General features: G+C 37.9%; 1 protein-coding gene across 7 annotated transcripts in view; it reads left to right on the top strand.

Moving 5' to 3' along the window:
* PLCE1 (phospholipase C epsilon 1) overlaps nt 1-19,726 on the top strand; it is a 154,305-nt gene that overhangs the window by 127,348 nt on the left and 7,231 nt on the right. For 5 of the 7 annotated variants that reach the window (XM_085583639.1, XM_085583638.1, XM_085583641.1 and 2 more), the window contains 16 exons: nt 601-662; nt 843-1,008; nt 2,741-2,848; nt 3,231-3,347; nt 3,430-3,588; nt 4,583-4,706; nt 6,024-6,065; nt 6,831-6,949; nt 7,623-7,740; nt 11,941-12,072; nt 13,169-13,459; nt 14,230-14,393; nt 15,304-15,565; nt 16,421-16,539; nt 17,736-17,864; nt 18,587-18,796. In XM_085583639.1, coding sequence (XP_085439765.1) covers nt 601-662; nt 843-1,008; nt 2,741-2,848; nt 3,231-3,347; nt 3,430-3,588; nt 4,583-4,706; nt 6,024-6,065; nt 6,831-6,949; nt 7,623-7,740; nt 11,941-12,072; nt 13,169-13,459; nt 14,230-14,393; nt 15,304-15,565; nt 16,421-16,539; nt 17,736-17,864; nt 18,587-18,796 — 2,322 coding nt within the window. The remainder of the gene's footprint in view (nt 1-600; nt 663-842; nt 1,009-2,740; nt 2,849-3,230; nt 3,348-3,429; nt 3,589-4,582; nt 4,707-6,023; nt 6,066-6,830; nt 6,950-7,622; nt 7,741-11,940; nt 12,073-13,168; nt 13,460-14,229; nt 14,394-15,303; nt 15,566-16,420; nt 16,540-17,735; nt 17,865-18,586; nt 18,797-19,726) is intronic. The other 2 variants (XM_085583642.1, XM_085583640.1) reach the window with 1 other exon arrangement.

Genomic DNA, 19,726 nt, shown 5'->3' with positions numbered 1-19,726 from the left:
TCTTACTTTGGAACTTTAACATGGCCATTTTATTCCCTTATGTCCCATGGCTGAAGATTTTAGAAAGTGTGTAGAAAAATTTTTATTCCTCCAAATTCCTCCATGCATAATTAATATACTCCAAAACTAAGCTACCATTTAACACTTATCAAAGGCAAAAAACTATATATAACTATCAACATGTAAGACAGAATTGCAGAGTTTAAAGACAGAAATTCTAAGGAAACTTCAAGCTGGAATACCACAACTCTTGTTGAGATGGTGTTAGGTTGTATTTAAGCATACTAGATAGGAGTAGGACACCTGATCATAAATCTTTCTTAATTTCAATTTAATTGCTCTCTCAGCTTTGAACAGGAGATTGGATTAGGCAATCTCCAACATCCCTTTCAACCTGAATGGTTTTTTGATTTATGATTAGGATTTTACTATGTTTGTGTAGTGATTTTTAAGACACAGTTTGCAGGCACCTGATTACTTTATCCACAAAAAGACTGTGTTTAAATACTAACTGTTTAGTGCTATGAGCAGACTACATATGACAAGACATGTTTCTAAGAATTGTTATTTTATATATATCTTTGATTTCTTCCTTCTCAGAAATTTGAACCTAGTGTGAACATGTGCCAGCAGGGGCTGCTGTCTTTTGAAGGATTTGCAAGGTAATTACTTATGTGCTCTTTTTTTTATATATGTATGTGTGTGTATATATATAGATATGTATGATATGTATCTATGTATGTATATATATATGTAAAAAGATCGTATCAGTGTATTGATGTTTCTTGGAGAGTCACAAAATGCTCATCACAGCATAAAATTTCCTCACATCTCACTTCTAGATTTTTGATGGATAAAGACAACTTTGCCTCCAAAAATGATGAATCACAGGAGAATGCTGAGGACTTGCAGTTTCCTCTCTCATATTACTACATAGAATCCTCACACAATACTTACCTTACTGGCCATCAGCTTAAAGGGGAGTCCTCAGTGGAGCTCTACAGCCAGGTATGCAGGACTGGATTGTTGTCTAGCTTTCAACATGAACTTGTTTGTTTTACTGGCAAGTTTCAGGAACATGACCTTTTTGCTTTGAAAATCTAAATGTCCTAAACCCCTGCTTGCAAAACGTTGGAAAACATGATGTGTGGGAAAGCTGCCTGTAAGCACAGTTGTGCTCAAATGCCTTTTCTAAAGCAAAAAAATGGGTTTAGTTTGAGATTCATAGCATTTAGACACCAGTCGGTCTGACCCAACCTACTAAAATTAGACTTTCCCACAGGAAAGACTGATCTAATATTTTAGTTCATTCAGATGTCAGAAACACTACTGAGATACTGTACATTGCACTGCAAAGACAAATTTCAAATAGAACTCTAACTTCTAAAAATGTTACTTCTAGGAATATTATTCAGTTTTTAGACTTTATGCCTGATTGGTGCTGATGAGGGAAGGAACAATTTCTCCCTTGGACTTTCAGTTCTGTATATATATATATTTGTATATTTGTGTGTTTACAAAGTGCTGGAGAAAGCATCAAACTGTCATTAGTGTTTTCATTATGCTGAGAGTTAATGACTCAACACTGAGAATAGACTCATCTGGTGTCCCACTGCTCCTTCACCTGGGGCTGTAGACAGAGAAGTGAGGCTGTGTTAGGAAATCCTGAATAACATGAATGCACTGAGTAATGTAATTGCAGAGGTTCCTATAGTAGCACTGCCTTCAAGTTTGCATGATTAAGAAAAGTTTCTTCCTCTCCCTCAAGAGAGGAAGCTTGTTGCCAGCTGAAGGGGCACTTTGTTTTGGCTCAGTGTGCCTGGCTCTCACAGAAGTGGTGGAGTACCAGCTATGGACACAACTGTCTGAAATCACATTTTTCAGGTTTTGAGTAGAAGTAATTTTTTCTCTGTTCATGAATGGTTTGGCTGGAAATGGTTTTAATTTTTGGGATCTTTCTAAAATACTAATTTATAGTACAGGTGGCAGGCATGATAAATACTGATCATAATAATAAGCTGGGCTACCAAAAGATGGGTTAGCTCGTCTCTTCTTTCATCTTTCCTCTTTGCTTCCTTCATTCGTTTTTCTAGCAATGGCTTTCTAAAATAAATAAATGAATAATTTTTAAATGGATTAATGAATTGATGGCTGTAAATAGCTTAGTATAATTGATTAAGATGGCCTGGCACATTTCCATTTTAACTATCCTCATAGAAGTTTCTTAGGACTTCATTTTCAGACTACCATTTATTTATAAAACTAATAATAACAAAAAAACCCCAGTGAACAAACTGCAGGTGTTTTCTCCATAAGCTGTCATAGGAACAACCTGAAATAAATTGCCATGTCTTTTTATAGCTGTTTCTGCAGGGAGAAATATGGGAATGTGTCTCTCTCTCAGAAAATTAAGCTGTAAAATAAGAACCACCTTCTGCAAACAGATTCCATGTATCCTGTATGATACCATGAATTTCAAAGCTTAATTGTAATTCTCTCAAGAACATTCATGCTTTGCTTAATTTCCCAGTCTTTTTCAATGGGAAATAAGGAATTCAGTTAGGGAATGCAGTTAGCTGGGGACTGTACATTCCATGGGCTGTTCACTTCATAGAGATTGCTCTTTCTAGCAATTTTGCTGATTCACTAGACTTTCATTCAGTTCTGCAATGTCTGTCTTCTGCTTTGATGGCATGATACTGTGGCTTAAATATGCTTACACTGTTCAATTGCATTATAGGTTCTTTTACAAGGCTGCAGAAGTGTAGAATTGGATTGCTGGGATGGTGATGATGGGATGCCCATCATTTATCATGGGCACACTCTTACTACAAAGATCTCTTTTAAGGTATGCTGGTAATTGCATGTAGAAACAAAAAAAAAGAGAAGTTATCTTTTCTGTAAGGAAGGGGGGAAAAATCGCCTATTAGAAAAATACAAATTCTAATGGGCTAAATTCTAATAGACTATAAGCTATAGATTATGCCAGACATTAAATACTCAGCAGTAAGTTTTTGTAGCATATGTAGTGTAATTTTATGTCTTTATTGGTACCTAAGTAACAAAAGTAGTGTTACCACTTGTGTTGTAACAAGATGCCAGCTTGCTTTGAAAGCACAGAGTGGCTTCCTTCTTTCAGAAGGAAGCAGATGTCTCTCCTCCAGCTAGCAGCAGGTTAGCTGAGCTGCAGAATGCTGCCATGCCCTTGCAATGGCCTCTCTCTCTGGCAGGAGGTGGTGGAAGCCATCGAGCGCAACGCGTTCATCACCTCCGACATGCCGGTCATCATCTCCATAGAGAACCACTGCTCGCTGCCCCAGCAGCGCAAGATGGCCGAGATTTTCAAGGTAGGCTGCCCACTGCCATCAGGTATTCCAAGAACATGCCCTGGGATTTTCCATAGTACATCACCTCTTCTTGATATTTCAGAATGTGTTTGGAGATAAGCTGGTGACAAAGTTTTTATTTGAGAGTGACTTTTCTGATGATCCCATGCTGCCTTCCCCTGGCCAATTGAGAAGAAAAATCCTGCTTAAAAACAAGAAGCTGAAAGCTCATCAAACGCCAGTGGATATATTGAAACAAAAGGTATAGTCCTTCCTTAACAGCAAGCAGCGAGACCCAACTCTTGTTAGAAGTAGTTCATTTGTGTTTGAAATTTTTGCTAATTCCAATGTACAGCAGAATAATCTAATGCACATTCATGCTTGGATAACTCACAGTGGATTTCAGTGTTTTCAAATAAGTAGACAACACATACAGTAAATTATACCTACAGCTTAACTTAATTTTAGTGTATATTATTTTTGTAAAACTTCATAATATTATGATTAACACCATATGCCCTGTGTGAGAAACATAAATTAATCTGTTTCTCTGAGGTTTTAATATTTGCTACTCATGTTTATTGAGAAGTAGTGATATGCATTGAGTATGTGTGTGTATTTGCACCATGTAGTAATTTTTGGTAGAGTTCTGCTTTGTTTCTTTTTCCAAATTCAAGCCAGCCAAATACTTGATCTTTTATTGACTTCTTGTGGGAGACTCTACTCAAATAGTTTTTATTTCCATGTGAGAGTTTTTTTGATTTCTAAAATTTAGGGCTGCATCTCAAGTAACCTCACTCTGATAATGCCTATGGTTAGTCAGCAGTTCAATTGAACCCTTGAAAACTAATCGCCATTACCCAAAATGTAAACACAATTGCATTAGACTTAAATTCTTGTTATCACATGAGTAAATCAACTGATCAGTATATGGATATTCTCCATCTTTTGAAAAAGTAACTGTTTCTGAAACAGCATATCTCAGACTGGAAAAAAACAGTATTGAATGATGTGCAACTTGGGCATTTCCCCATAATTAATTAGGTTTCATATCTTATTGTTTTTCTTGCAATACAAGTTCTCTTTATGTTCAAACCCCTAGAATGGTATGTTAGATTCATCTTAGCAACCTACTTATTTCTCACTTAATATATTCAGTGTTTTCATATAAACAAAACAAGATACAAACAGTGATGAAAACTTTTTTTCTTTAAAAGTACTTAGCAATGATGTGATAAGTGTTTCTGTTGTTGTAGGCTCATCAGCTGGCACATTTGCAAGCACAGGCTAGCAATGGTGCTAGCAACCCCACACCTACCAATGAAGAGGAAGAAGATGAGGAGGATGAATATGACTATGACTATGAATCTCTCTCTGATGGTAACTATATTTATTTCTTTGTTTGTTACAGTGCTCTTGTTAGAACTGTAGTAATAAGACGTGAATATTCTAGTTCAGGAATGAGCAGTTCAGGGTAAGCAGTGTCCTTGCACGAGTCTGAAAAGGCTGAAATTTTTCAGCTGGCAGAGAAGAGGACTCGGGTGAGTTGGAAGCAGGTTTACTAAGTCATGAAGTGGTGGATTAAGGGAAGCACAGAATGTTACTTGTTAGATCTAGCAGGTGCTCAGTAAAACAAGTGGAAGATCAGTCTAAAACAGGTAAAATATTTGTGCAGCTGGTAGCAAACTTCTGGAATGTGCATCCATGGGAAATTGCAGGGCCAAATGGCATCAGAATATTAAAAAAAAAGGATTGGACAAATTAATGAAGAGCTTTATAAGCAGTTGTTATTGGTAGCAGTATTTGGTCCAACATCCCTATTATTCGATTGTGGTTGTTGAGGTGGCGATGGGTGGCTGGTTGTTCTGTTGCCACTATCAGAAAGAGAATACTGGGCCAGATGGACAACTGGTCTGACACAGCTGGGGATGTTCTCCTGGGTGAACAGTGGAGTACTTCACTCACTGCACTTTTCATTCTGGTGGGGACCCATTTAAGTTCTAGGTGCCATGTTCAGAGAGGTGTAAGGCTTGAGCATGTCCTGCAGCGCAGGACTTCTTTCCAGGTGGTCTCTTGCTTATATTACTTGATTCTGTGTTTAGTGATTTTAAAAAGAGTCACAAAATTAACAAATGGAGTTCAAGACTTGACAATGGTTGTGGAATAGTAGTTTTATTTATGAGTTTGATGTCAATGCAGCCTTCAGTAGCATTTTGCCTGAAAGTTGGCCTAGCTGTCTACTTGAGCATACTCTTCGTGAGGAACAGGGTGGAGATGATGTAGATGTAAATTGCTATGAAACCTCAAATCTTTGCTAACAGACTTGCCAAGAAAATTTTGCAAACTGATTGTAGTAAGTGACTTTTTGGCACTGTTCTAGTTAAGAGAAAGTTTGAAAAATATGAAGCTAGCGAGAAACATTTACACCTTCTAGTATATGAAGGAATCTTCAGCATGGTTTACTACTGTATTACAATGATTAGTCTTTGAAGTCTTTAATTATCTTAATATTTTGCTAAATCTAATCTAAATGATGATCTGTAAACTTTATAAAAGAGATTCAGTTTTATTTTTCTTACCGATACATTTTTTTGCATAAGGCTAATCATTTTAGAACTGACACTTACTTTTCATTTCTCTGGCTCTAAATCTTAATTCCCTTTACTCTTATTCCCTGTCTGACTCGTATCCCTGTAGCTGATGTCCTTAATGCTTCTCCTGCTCCTAACAGCCAGGAAGGTAAAAGCCACTTGGTTGAGCATTTTAACTGCATGAAATCAGCACTGCATCTTTAGCCTGTTCAATGTGACAGTGTGAATATATAGTTTCTAGTTCATATTATAAATGCAAGCAGTGATTCTTACATGGCATTGTTAACTGGTCAGGAACTGTTAGAAGTCTGCATGTGTGACACGTGTTATGCATAAAAAGAATATGGTCAAAGCATCAGGAATATCAGGAATAAATTGAAACCATTCCTTTTGTGACAGCTGTGACATTTTGGTCCAGAAAGACCAAATCATTATTAGGCATACTGTTCTCTGAAAAAGATATAGCTTTGAAGAGGAGTTTCTGTACATGTAAAAAATATTTGTGCATGGTGAAAGTAAAGAGAGGAAAGCCAAAACTTGCTGTACAAAATGTGCACAGCATTTGTTTGATGGGGTTAATTGTGCTTGGACTTTGGCATTTTTTTGTCATTCGGGAATATCAATTGTTTTCAATGGTAAACTTAATTCATTAGATGGTTTGGTTTTAATGATCTTCTGAGCACAAAAGGATGGGCTTTAAAGGAAAGGCAATGTCTTACCCAAACCCAAGCATTAAATTTTTAAATAGAAGATTAATACTAGAGGATGATGCTCTGACCGGTAAATGCATTATTTTAGCATCTAATTATTCATATAAAATTCACAACACTGTCCACAAATATTGTTAATTCAAATTAAATTTCCAGTTGAAATTGTTTGGCTTTATGTTTATTAAAATCCTATTGATTTTTAGATAATATTCTTGAAGATCGACCAGAGAATAAATTATCAAGTGATAAACTGCAGTTTGAATATAATGAAGAGAATGCCAAACGACTAAAGAAGGCTGATACTTACAATAATAAAGGAAAGGTAGTTCTGCTTTTTCCCTCTTTCTTCTCAGCTGCTCTTTTATATATAACCAGGTTCAAAAGGATTTGGACAGTTTCGGTAACTGAGACATTAGATAGCAAATGCACTTTAATGAAGAGGAACCAGAGAAAGCATGGAAAAGACACCAGAGAAAATAGCCTAAGTAGAACAAATGCTCAACATACTGTTCAAGAGAAGTCCTCAGAGGTTATAGTATATATAGGCTGCTTGGCTGAAAATTAATATTGATGAAACGGATGATTTAGTCTGAATCTTCAGCATCTTTATGCTTCAAAATAAGTTTAAAATACTGCACTATCAGATAATCACAGCACCTCTTATTAAATCATCTGAAAAAATAACCAGTATATTACTGGTTAGTGTATTAAAAGAACCAGTGTATTACTGGTTAGTGTATTGTATATTCTTCACAACATGGATGTGTTTTGTCTAAATGTTTGTAGAACTGACTCTGAGTAAGGCCTTTACACAGTACTGCAGAATGAGTAACAAGTATTGATCAGAAATGTACACATGGGAGGGAGATTTGTTAGGTGAGAACAGAAAGCATATAAGAAGAAAGAGATAAAATATTTTAAAGACATAAGTAAGATGTGCAAGAGTTCTTCTACATTCAGTAATATTATTAAATGTTCTTGGTGTTGTCACTCAGGTTTATGACATGGAGCTGGGTGAAGAATTCTATCTTCCACAAAATAAGAAGGAAAGCAGACAAATAGCCCCAGAGCTATCAGATCTTGTCATTTACTGTCAAGCTGTAAAGTTCCCGGGTAAGTACACTGCCCTGTTTTATTGCTTTAAGCTTTCTAATTCCTGGAGACATTATGTTTATGTTTTGAATTAGTTTGAAGTACTGGAGGAGGTTCGTTCTTCATGATTTGGTAGTCTTCATAATAGCAGCTCCTGGCTGAGAAGTAGCGTTCATAAATTATGTGAATGCATACTGTTTGTCATATTAAAATGTTTACAAAAGTGAAATTTGCCAGTCTTCACAACTTAGACAACTGTTTCACTGCCAAATGCCAGATGACAGAAAGCTTAATCTTAAGAGCTCTGAGTTTCCATGTAAGGTCCTACTGAATTAAGAAGGATAATATTCTTAAGGCCTTGAAGGTAGAGTGTGTCACATTTTTTAAGTGACCTCTGTTTACTGTGTTTCACCTTTGCCTACAGCTGCATTTTCTGTTCTTTGGAGTGGACAGGAGAGGAGGCATTTGCAGGGGTAAAGCACCTTTTCATAGGATGGGTGAGGGCGGCTGCTTGCACACTCTCACTCAATCTTCATGGAAGCAGTTATGGAAGTGAGAAAATCTTCTCTACAGTAGGAAGAATAACTTTTGCAGAGTAAAGGAGAGGGAGTAACTGAAGAGATCACTGATAGGCACTTGTTCAGTACTGAAATATGAGGTTGAGTATATTTTGGTTCATACTATGTACATAAATACTTTTAAATTGAGAATTTATTGTTTATTGATATATTTAATGTTTTGAATGAAAAATCTGCTCTTTACTGGAATAGTTCTCTGTGGAAAAGTTAGCAATTCTGCCAAATCATGATCTTACACAAACAGAACTATAATCAGATTAGAGAAGCTAACCAAACATAAAGTAGTGTCAAATAAGCAAGATAAGCAGGCTGAAAAATGGACAGACATTCTTTTATAATCTTTTATAACTTTAAAAATTGTAGGTGTCACTTGTTAAAATAATGACTTCTAAAAATCCAAATCTGATACTCTTTTTAATAAAATCTGCAATGAGATTATCTTTCAAGTAAAATATTTTCTTTTAAAGAAAGATATTCAAGATTAAATGGGGATACTTTGGTTTGTTCCAAGCATTTTGACACATAAAAAATTCTGATATTCTAAGAAAACTTTGAAATATTTAATTTTTAATGTAATAGTGGTTATTAAAGAAATACCTGCAGATATCTTCCTCTTGCTTTAAAGGGATCATAAATGGAATAATTAACAAGATTACCTCCTTTCACAGATGAACACATAAAGCTGTAGAAATTACTTTTCCAACAAACTTTGTCTCCTTTGAGACAAATACTGGCTCCTCTGAGACAGTTCCATAGCCACTGTGCCACTGATTGGATTGCTTTGCTCAGCCAGAGGGCACAGATGTGGTGCAGTGCCCTACCCAGCATTAATGATGGGAATAAGGCTGCTAGATCATGACTCTCCAGCTCTAGTGCCTGTGTTCCTAACCAACTCAGAAAATGCAGGAGTTTTGGAAAGGGGGAGGGCAGGATTCATGTCAGTGTCTGATCAATGATGTAAATACTTTATTTCTTCTGTCTTCCTATAATTTTTCTGTGTTTACACTTGACTACATCCCTGAATGTTAATCACTGATTTGTGACTATAAAAAAGGACAAGGACCATAATGTTTACTTACTGTAACCTACTGAGTAACACAGATTTCCCTAAGTGTTCCCTGGTCAAAACAGAATTTATCATGTGGAGAAAATAACATTTTTTGTTTATAAAACCTCTGGTAACAAGGAACCCACCATGGTCCTTGTTGTTTCTGTACTCTTTGACCTTACAGTCCTTGCTTAACTTGAATTCCAGTGTGTTGGGTATCATTGCACCATTATCTGAGAGGCTGGAGGTCTCTTCTCTGTGGTCACCCAAGCTGAGGGCAGTGGATCACCCCTGAGCACTGCTGCTGGCACATGGCTGGGCACCTTGGTGCTGAGATCCTTACACAATGAGTAGAGAAACTGAGTATATAAGAGCAGGATTTGCACAATCATATGGAGGGAGCAGGGAGTCACCAGCACCCACCAACATGAAATTCAGTCACTATCTCCATCATACCAGATTGTCTGCCCTTGTAGTATCGCTTCTCAAGAAGTTAAAGTGAACGTAAAAAGGGGTACCCTACATATAAAAATGCTGTAAATTCCCTTTTAAGGTCTGCATACCTGCAGATTTTCTGTTGGTCTGAAGCACATGGTGAGAAGGTGACAATTACAATTTAACCTGTTACGTTAGCATGGTGAGAGGAAGAGCAGGGAAGTTTGTAATCCTCTAGATTAAGTCCAGAAGTAGTAAAGAAGCACTGTGCTTATATCTAACACATGAAATGGGCACTAAATTCCATAACTTGAAGAACATGGCAAGGAGTTGTAGGGAAACACAAAACATTTACTCTGACCCTCTGGTAGTACAATATGATTTATGTACAGTATGGTGGGATCTGAGCTGGTCCTATTTTGACCAGAGAGTTGGACCAGATTACTTCCATATCTTTGTCAATCTCTATTATTTTGTGATTTGATGATTCTATGAATTGGTAGAGCTATATTTTGAAGTCAGGTTTAAATTGGAGTGCAAAATGGAGCTTGTCTGTGGGGAGAGATGTGTAACATGCAAAGTGTGACAGACCGAGAGGAAGCTGCCAGCTGCAGGGTACCCTGTGGCCATCACATGGGGCTGTCAGCCCCAGGGCTCTGCACTCAGTCTGCTCATGTAGGAGGTCAGTTTGTTTCCTCAGTGACTGTCTCCACAACAGGATTTTGAAACTTGCCAAATCCATCTGATCCATTCAAAACTGGGTTTAAATAGTGCTGGAAGCACACAGTGCATAACTCCTCGTTCTTCTAGTCAGTTCATATTCCTTGATCCCAATTTCTACCATCTTCTGTGGTTTATGTGTATGCTTTGGCTAAAAGAGACAATACATCTCCAACGTGGAAAACATTTATATACGTTCTGAATACTACTAACCCAAGCAGTTCCATTGAAATTGTGTGCATAATTTTATTAAGTACATGTACACATGCCATAAAGATGGAGAGCTGAAAATTTGCAGCTGTGGGCAGTCTTCAATCAGAAGAGGCCAATGTATCCTCTTTGTGATTTACATTTGTATTTGAAATATTAGTATTAAATCTAGAACTGTCTTTAGGCAGGTGTGAATTGATGTGAATTAATGTGGGACGTTTTAGGAGTCACCATTAGGCATGTAAGAGTGGGTTTACTTTGTTACATTCTATATCACAAATACATCTTGGGCTTCTAGGAGCATCCCACATCTCATTGCTGTGGGTGTCAGAATAATTATTGTGCACTTTAATTTTGATCTGCTCTGTGATCTCTCCAAGCCAACAGAAAGAAATTGACCTTAAGTAGGATTTAGTCTGTTTACTTCACCAAGATTCAGGTCATGACTTTTAATGATTATGTTTCTAGAATGCACAAGTTTGAATAATAGCTATACTAGAGCTTTCCAGCTCTACTCCTAGTACATATTGACCATTGAATATGTAATGGATTTTGCACACCTAACTGTATTTACCAACACTGAAGTTCAAATAAACAGAAGAAGATGACTCTGAAAACATTTTGAAGTTAAACTGTTTAACCAACAGCATTTGGACATATAATGTGATATTACATTACATTACATTATATCTTAAAATCATATTCTTGCATTTATTTAATTATGTAGGTATCGTAACCTAGATGAATTCCATTATATTCACTACTGTGCAGATTTATTGCTTCTGTAGAACATATTTCTATTTTTTAAAATTATTTCTAGGATGAATATTTCGGGACTGTTGCTGCAGATTTTTTTTGTATCACTTTGGACCCTTTATTAATTGGAGAGAAAGCCTTTACCTTCTTCAAGCCAAAAAGTAAAATGGAGAAAAGTTATATCACAGAGAGAGAATTGTATATTGTATTGTTTCATATGGGTTTCTATATACATTATATAAATGCATACATATATGCATTATATATAAACCCATACATAATATATACATATATAAAAGAGTGTATATATTTAAAGATGCTGAAATTAAATTGTGGAGAAAAATACACTGCTTGTCCTGTGTGCTATATAACAGGAGTATTCATGCCTTCAAAAATAATGTAAAATATGGTGGAAAATGTCTTGCCCTCTTGGTCATGTTTTTTGGCTCATTTATTTTACATTTATGGGAACAGGCTTGTCAACTCTAAACCCATCTGGCTCTAGCAGAGGAAAAGAAAGAAAAAGCAGGAAGTCCATTTTTGGCAACAATCCTGGCAGGCTGAGCCCTGGGGAGTCAGCTGCTCTTGCCAAAGCATCTGGAAAAGGTAAAGTTAACATCTTCTTCCACCAGTCACGTGGAATGACTCTGTAGTCCAACACATGTACCAGACCAAGTTGTTAAAGATCAAATACTTTGCAATGTGTAAAATGTTCCCAGCAGCTATTACAGTACCACTATTACAACTGAAGTGGTGAGTGTGGAATATCAGGATACTTGATGAGAAATATGATGATCCTAATTCATAAACAATTCAAAACTAATGTACATTTTAAGTATCTTAAAGTTTATATTTTTGAAGATATAAGTGAGTATTTTCAAAGTACAAATGAAAACCAGAACTGTTGGGCTGGTGCAGAAAAGAGTTTTTATTGTCTGAACTTAGAATTTAGCAGCCTAAAATTCAGCCAAGTCCAAATGTGTAATTATGCAAATTAGACCGTGCAGGTGATTCAGTTTGTGAACCTGGAAATTGTGCCTCTGCCTATGCACAGATGTAAAGAAATAAAAAGAAAGTACAGGAAAGGTTCTGGAGCAGGAGTAAGACCCAGATCCCCTGCCTTTCAAGTGATTGCCATAAAGAGATATTCTGAACTCATTTTCTGGCTCAGGGAGGGTTGTATTTCTTGCACCCCAAGGGCATGACTGCAGCAGACAGAAGAGATTTCCTTCTAGAGGCCAATGTCCTAAAAGTGAAGAAGTGTGGTGCCTAATTCTAAAGCATATAAGTATTTTGCTGCCTTTTTCCCCTAACTTCGCAGTCTCTGTAGATGTCTACTTGGAAAATTGGCAGATGGCTTTCAGTCTTGCCTCTCTTCCTCATGTAAAATGTATAAATGAGAAGAAGGGAATTTTATTCCTTGATTTATTCAGGCAAATGCCAATGAGGTATATATTTATGAAAGTGCTTGTTAGCACATCTAATCGTGGTATTATTTCAGTACTTGGACATTGTGTTTCCTCTCAGGGATTGTTCTTACTGTGTGAGAACCACTGTGACACTTGCCCCGAGTAGTGTGATTTTCCAGGATCACCTTTTTTTACCATAACCAAAGCACACACACATACTCCACTGGAAAACATTGCACTTTTGGAGCCTCTGGACCTGCAGCTGTACCTTGAGGGCACCGTTTCTTTTCCAGGTCCTTTCGATGCGATGCGGCAGACCTGGGAAGATCCTTGCTCTCCTTACAACTCTCCAGCCTCCCTCAGTGCCATCATAAGGACTCCCAAGTGCTATCACATCTCGTCCCTGAACGAGAACGCTGCCAAGCGGCTCTGCAGGCGCTACTCCCAGAAGCTGATCCAGCACACCACCTGCCAGCTCCTGAGGACCTACCCCGCTGCCACGCGCATCGACTCCTCCAACCCCCACCCCCTCATCTTCTGGCTCCACGGTGTGCAGCTCGTGGCTCTGAACTACCAAACAGACGGTAAGGCTGCCCAAACCCAGCTTTTAATACGTTAGAAATGTGATAGGAGGTCTAAAGTCATGAATTTGTATTTTCCCTGTTTACTTTTTCCTGCTCTCCCGAGGGGACCTTCCTGTATCTGCACCCCAGCCACAAGCAGCTTCATAGCACAACAGTCTGGTCCTTGAGGGCAGTGACCTCAGAGTCCAGGAGCTTTATGCCAATGCAGCAGGTTCCCTGATAACCCAGAAGTGCCTGGACAGCAACACTAACATTTTTATATTTATTTTATTGCTGAAGGTTGGTTTTTTTCTCCCAGTTCAATTAACTGTTATACCTTTCTGATAATTTTAAGCATAAAAAGGTACTGAAGTATTTTTCACTTGGAAGTGCTGCCTTGGATGCTGGTTTAATGTTGATAATTTTTTGAATATTTGCTATGCTATCTTGTGTTCCTTCACATTTTCCATGGGGGATCCATTAGGACATTTACAGCGCTCTTTCATTATGCAGCTCAGGGCACATTCCTAGAGACTTCCCAGAGAACTGTTGTAGGCAAGCCCTACAGTTCAATAAAGACAATGGAAAGGAAAAGAATGAACTGTTCTTAGAGTTTTGTGTAATTACTAGATAGATTGGACACATAAATCACAGACAGTTCTGAAAACCAGGAATAGTACATAACTAAAATAATTTTTAAAAATATACTTCAAACATGACTTTGTCTTCACTTTTACAGTTTTTCATTGTACCATTGCTCTCTGTCAGTTTTGGCTGCCTTAATTTCACAGATCTTCCTCTGCAACTCAATGCAGCAATGTTTGAGGCTAACGGTGGCTGTGGATATGTTCTGAAACCTCCAGTTCTGTGGGATAAAAACTGTTCAATGTACCAGCATTTTTGTCCATTGGAAAGAGACCTTGATAATAAGGAGCCAGCTATATATTCTTTAACAGTAAGTACATGAAAAGGGAATTTTCATGCAGGCAAACAGAAGTAGACAATATGCAACTACAGTCTTTAATCAGCATTACGGTCACACTTCTAAATGAAAAGATTGAATTTTTAAATGTTGCTTCCAAAGGTCAGCCTAACTAACAGAAATTGGAGAGGAAAGGAACAACGATTTGTCTTTATTTTATTGTATTGGCTGATTTGTATCCGTAGTTACTTCCCCTGTTTCTTTCACAGTATTTGTTGAAACTCAGTCCTGAAAGCATTTTCCCTGGCACTACACAACTGTGTAAAATTACATATGTGCCTTGATGTTCTACACATTTGTGAACACTTGAAAAGCTGCACAAAAAGCCATTATGAAAAGCTGTACTGAATCTTGAAAAAATAATTTTTTGTAACTTACATAACAAGATATATAATTCATGGATTTGTGGCCAAAAAAATGTACTCTCAGAAACTAGTCCTTTCCAGGAAATGTGTCAGAAAAGTGAAATTTATAAAAATCAGAATTTTCCCAGCTGTGGTAATTGCACACTTAATTCTTGTGTTGTGTATGCCAAAGCGAGCCAGAGCTCAATGCCATCACCCCAGAGTAATGGAGAAGAAAATGTGATCCTTTTTGACTGCATTACTGGTACATTCATTCTGGATTAATGTTCAGATGCCTTGACCAGTTGCATAGAGTATTTTTGCAGAGGAAAGATACCATAGCAGTGATGTTGGGGGTGGGACGGTTGAGGGAGCTCTGCTTTTGAACTCATTGCCCTGGCAATCACAAAAGTGAATGTTGTAATTAATTCAGCACGTTAACAAACTGTGCTTAGGGATGTGCTGAGCAGTATTCAGTTCAGGATCATGGCAGGATAGGGATTTCTCCACTAATTGTTCTCCGTGCTCCTCGGCTGCAGATCGTGTCCGGCCAGAACGTTTGCCCCAGCAACAGCACGGGCAGCCCCTGCATCGAGATCGATGTGCTGGGGATGCCCCTGGACAGCTGCCACTTCCGCACCAAGCCCATCCACCGCAACACTCTCAACCCCATGTGGAACGAGCAGTTCCTTTTCCGCGTTCACTTCGAAGATTTGGTCTTTCTCCGCTTTGCGGTTGTTGAAAATAACTGCTCAGCTGTAACAGCCCAGAGGATCATTCCCCTGAGAGCCCTGAAGAGAGGTACGGTGTAGCTCCTGGTGGCACCCTCGGCCAAAATGGTCCAGCAGATTCCTGGGCTGAATCCTTCCAGAGGGGAATTCTTAAATCAGTTGCTTTTTTCCAGAGGAGACAGGGAGCAAATACCAGACAGCACACCACAGCCTGGCAGTGCAGTGCTGATCTAGGACTCCGGGGAGCTGGCAGCTGCCCCAGTGCCTTGTAAAAAGTCCCATCCTGTGCTGTTGTGGAGGCAGGGTGGTCCACACCTGTTCCTGGGGCTGTGTTCACCAGGGGACTGGCTGCTCCCTTAGGAAGCTTGGAGTGCTTTCACTCCTGCCTTCTCCTTCGCCCAAGAAACTGCTGCAACAACTGACCACTGTGCAGAGGGGAGTTGCACTTCTCACAGCCACGGCTGTGAAGAAAGGGTGGAAAAAAGTGAGAGATCAGGAAACATCACTAATTGAGTCACACCTGGGGGAGAGAGTTTCCATGGTGCCAGTAGCTCTCTTACATTTGCTTTGTGCCACTTTAATGTCACACAACTGTCTGGGTTAGCATGTGAGGAGATTTGGCCATACACAAGCATTTTCCATTGAGAATTTGACCTTGCTTCATTCATGTTCTGATATTTAGATATTTTATGTATGACTATAGAATATTATGGTAAAACAAAGGCAGGTTACTCTATGAGCCACTCAACAGTAGGATTTGTGTTACCCTGTTGTACAGAGTGTTAATGCAGTGCTATTAGAGTGCTTCAAATCCTACCTGTGTGGCAAAGTGTAGCTATAAATACAGCAAATTTGAATTTTCCATTTATGAGACTTGTGTCCTGGGATGTGGCAAAGTATTTATGGAAGGATTTTTCCTCTTTAGGCTACAGGCATGTCCAGCTCCATAACCTACACAATGAAACATTAGAAATTTCCAGTTTGTTCATAAACAGTCGGAGAATGGAAGAAAGTCCCTCTGGAAACAGTCTGCCTGCATCTATGGTAATTTATTTTTTGTGTACGTGAATTACCTGTACTCTTGGTTTAATAACTGCTATGACGTGAAGATTTATAGGGCCAGAGTGTTCAAAGATGTTAGCCCTCAATCCTACACATTCTTCAGACATACCTTGATGCCTACTTTTTTTTTTTTTTTTTTTTTTTTTTTTTTTTTTTTTTTTGGCTTTGGTGGAAGTAAGGTTATCCTACCTGAATAAAACTGTAGGAAGGTAAATATTTTCAAAGTCTGGCTCCTCTGCTGTATTTAGGTATAGAACAAGAAATGTGCTTCTCAACTGGGAGAATGTGGATGAGCAGTCAGGTTCAGTGCAGCCTCATGCATTCCTTTGTGCATGAATTGCAAGCAAAGCATTTTAGACGAAAAAAAAAAAAAAATCGGGAAGATGCAAATTACCAACAACTTCAAAATAATGAAAGCAAAATTTATTTCTGTTACAAGAAAAGATGAACTCTGCAGTTCCATAAATACATACAGATTTATATATGTGTGTGCACATGCACATGTTTATATGTGTAAATATGTATATATACCTACAGGTATCTGTATATCTAAAAATTTGCATGCATAGATGTGATTTTTGTTTAAAAGCCCTTACTGTGAGGCTACCTGGGTTACTTGTGTTTTAACAACTTTAAACATGTATTTTTATCGTTTTGCTGACTCAAAAAGCGTTAGATAAAACCTTCTGAGCTCCTTTGTGTGCAACAGCTGTGTTGCAGATATTACCTCCTGTGAATACATGTCAAACTTGTACCTTGGTGAATTACTAGAGTAGAAAGGAAGAACAAATAGTTTGGAGGTTAAAACAAAGCTATAGCTTTTCATCCAGTAATCTGTATGCTGAATCCAAATATCTGAGCTCAGTTAGAATGGGGAATGAGTGATGGAGGTTGGCCCTTTGTCCAGTGGTAGTTTATCTATTCCCACTAGAAAATAGATAAAAAATAGATAGATTTCCTTTTTCTCTTCATCTTCAAGATACAATGGAGGCTTTTGGAGGGTTTGTTGGGGTTTTTTTAGATGTCTCGAACCATAGGGTAAGGAGGAGCCATGTGTGAACTAAACAGCTTTGCTTTGTCAAGGCCCTCACAACTTGTGTGCAGTTTCTTTTAAGCAACCTAGAACTAACATGCTTATGTAAAAACGTCCAGTAACCTGTTGAATGTTGTCTGAACAGTTGTTTAGCCCGGGAGAAAGGAAAGCTGCCGTGACTTACAAAGTGACAGTTCATGGAATTCCAGGCCCAGAGCCTTTCACTGTTTTCAGTGTGAGCGCGGGGGCCACGGCTGCACAGCTGCTCCATCAGGTGAGTTCCTGCTGAATTGGAGACTCTTCATTGCCAGAATGCACACTAACATCCTGCTGGAGCTCTGTCTCCTGCACTTCTCACACACATTCATCACAGCAAGCGGTGCTGTTAGAAATGCATTGCTGTGGAATTAATTACACAGCAAACACAGAATATAATCAGTGGAATTTTCCCAGTCTTGGCTTCAGATAATGGGTTTATAATCTTTGAATGTATTCCGTATTAGTATTTTAGTATTTGGGCATATGCAGGTGAGAAAAACAATCTGTTATAGTCAGCGGGTGCAGTGGGTTCTTCTTACAACATTTATACACAATTCTTTGAACTGAGGCACTGTAGGAACAGAGAGTAAAAGTTACAGGGCTAAGTTCATGAGCAGAAAAACCAGTTAACTCAGCAGGGATTGTTATTCTAGCAGTGGGAAAAGACTGTACTGTCCTGGGATTATGAATAAATTTTCTGGCCAGCCAAAAGGGACCGAAATAAGCTTAAATAGTACTGCCTTGTCTGGAATAGTTGAACTGCTTGGCTAGGCTAAAGAGAACAGGACATTACCCTGGAGTAAAATATCTGAATAATAAATAGCACATCAGAAATTCTGCCTGCACTGTCAGAATAGTTACTGATTATTAAAGCTTCCTTATTCATTCTCATTTATAACTACTAATTATGCAGTGTTTATATTTAGCATTCTGATTGTTGTGTGTTGTCTGTCTTAGATCTTGGCTACCATAAAAGGCACCGAGTCATGCGCTGCAGACTATTTTCTGATGGAAGAGAAAAGTTTTATATCAAAAGAAAAGAGCGAATGCAAAAAACCACCATTCCAGAGAGTGATTGGTCCTGAAGAAGGGCTAGTGCAGCTTTTAAACAGTTGGTTCCCAGAAGAAGGATATGTTGGAAGAATTATCTTTAAAACTCGAGAGGAAGTAAGTCTGTTTTAGATAAATTATTATTTAGAAAAGTAGCTAAAAATAGCTCTTAGGACCACAAAACAAAAGGGTGCAGTATTTGTTTCACTAATTGGTGAGTAATGTCAATGCTGTGTGCATTATTTTAAAACAACCTTAACTCTTGAGTGAGAAGCACAACTGGACTTTATACACCTGGGTGACACCAACTGGACCCCCCTCAGCTCCAGTATCAGCTGTGTGGTGTTTATTCATTATGGCTCAGTCACCAGTTCAGTGACTCTCTTGGAAGTGATAGTTCTAATTTAATGCAAATCTAGATTATACCATGATAGGAAATTAATATAAAGATAATAGTTAATACCAAAGGATCATAGATAGCAGAACTCCAGAAAACCACCATCAATTTAGATGGCAGCAATTTAACATCTGAATAGAAAAATTAGAAATAATTTTAATATTAAAGACTAAGTCTAAAAGCCTCAAAGGATGATTAAATTATCAATTATAGGCTAAAATAATAAAATAGGTGATTTCTTTTAATTTAAAGGAGGAATATTACTTCAGTTTATACCATGAACAAAGCATCTACTGCTTAAAATATGCTACTGCCCAGGCTTGTGAGACAGAGACAAAAATGCAGGAGAAAGACACTTAATGATCCCGTTTTCAGAGGCACTTTCTTTGGTCAGTAAGGCAAATAAAAACACTTGCTTGGTACACAGATTTTACGTATATATATATATGACAGAGCTGCTCTGGTATACTTTAAACTGAAAAGAATGAATTTTTGCTTATTTTGACACAACTCTTGATAAAGCTTCAATTTGACAAATTGCTATTATTTTATACAACTCCACATTTTGGTTTCCTTTATATCTAATATTTGGAACAAAAATGAAAAGGTAGAAATTTATTTGTGGAAATAGTAGCCTACTGAATTCCACT

This window comes from Lonchura striata, chromosome 6 (assembly GCF_050655825.1).
Source record: "Lonchura striata isolate lonStrDom1 chromosome 6, ASM5065582v1, whole genome shotgun sequence".
Taxonomy (NCBI): domain Eukaryota; kingdom Metazoa; phylum Chordata; class Aves; order Passeriformes; family Estrildidae; genus Lonchura; species Lonchura striata.
The sequence above is the reverse complement of the archived record's forward strand: the minus strand, read 5'-3'. Positions and strand labels throughout refer to the sequence as shown.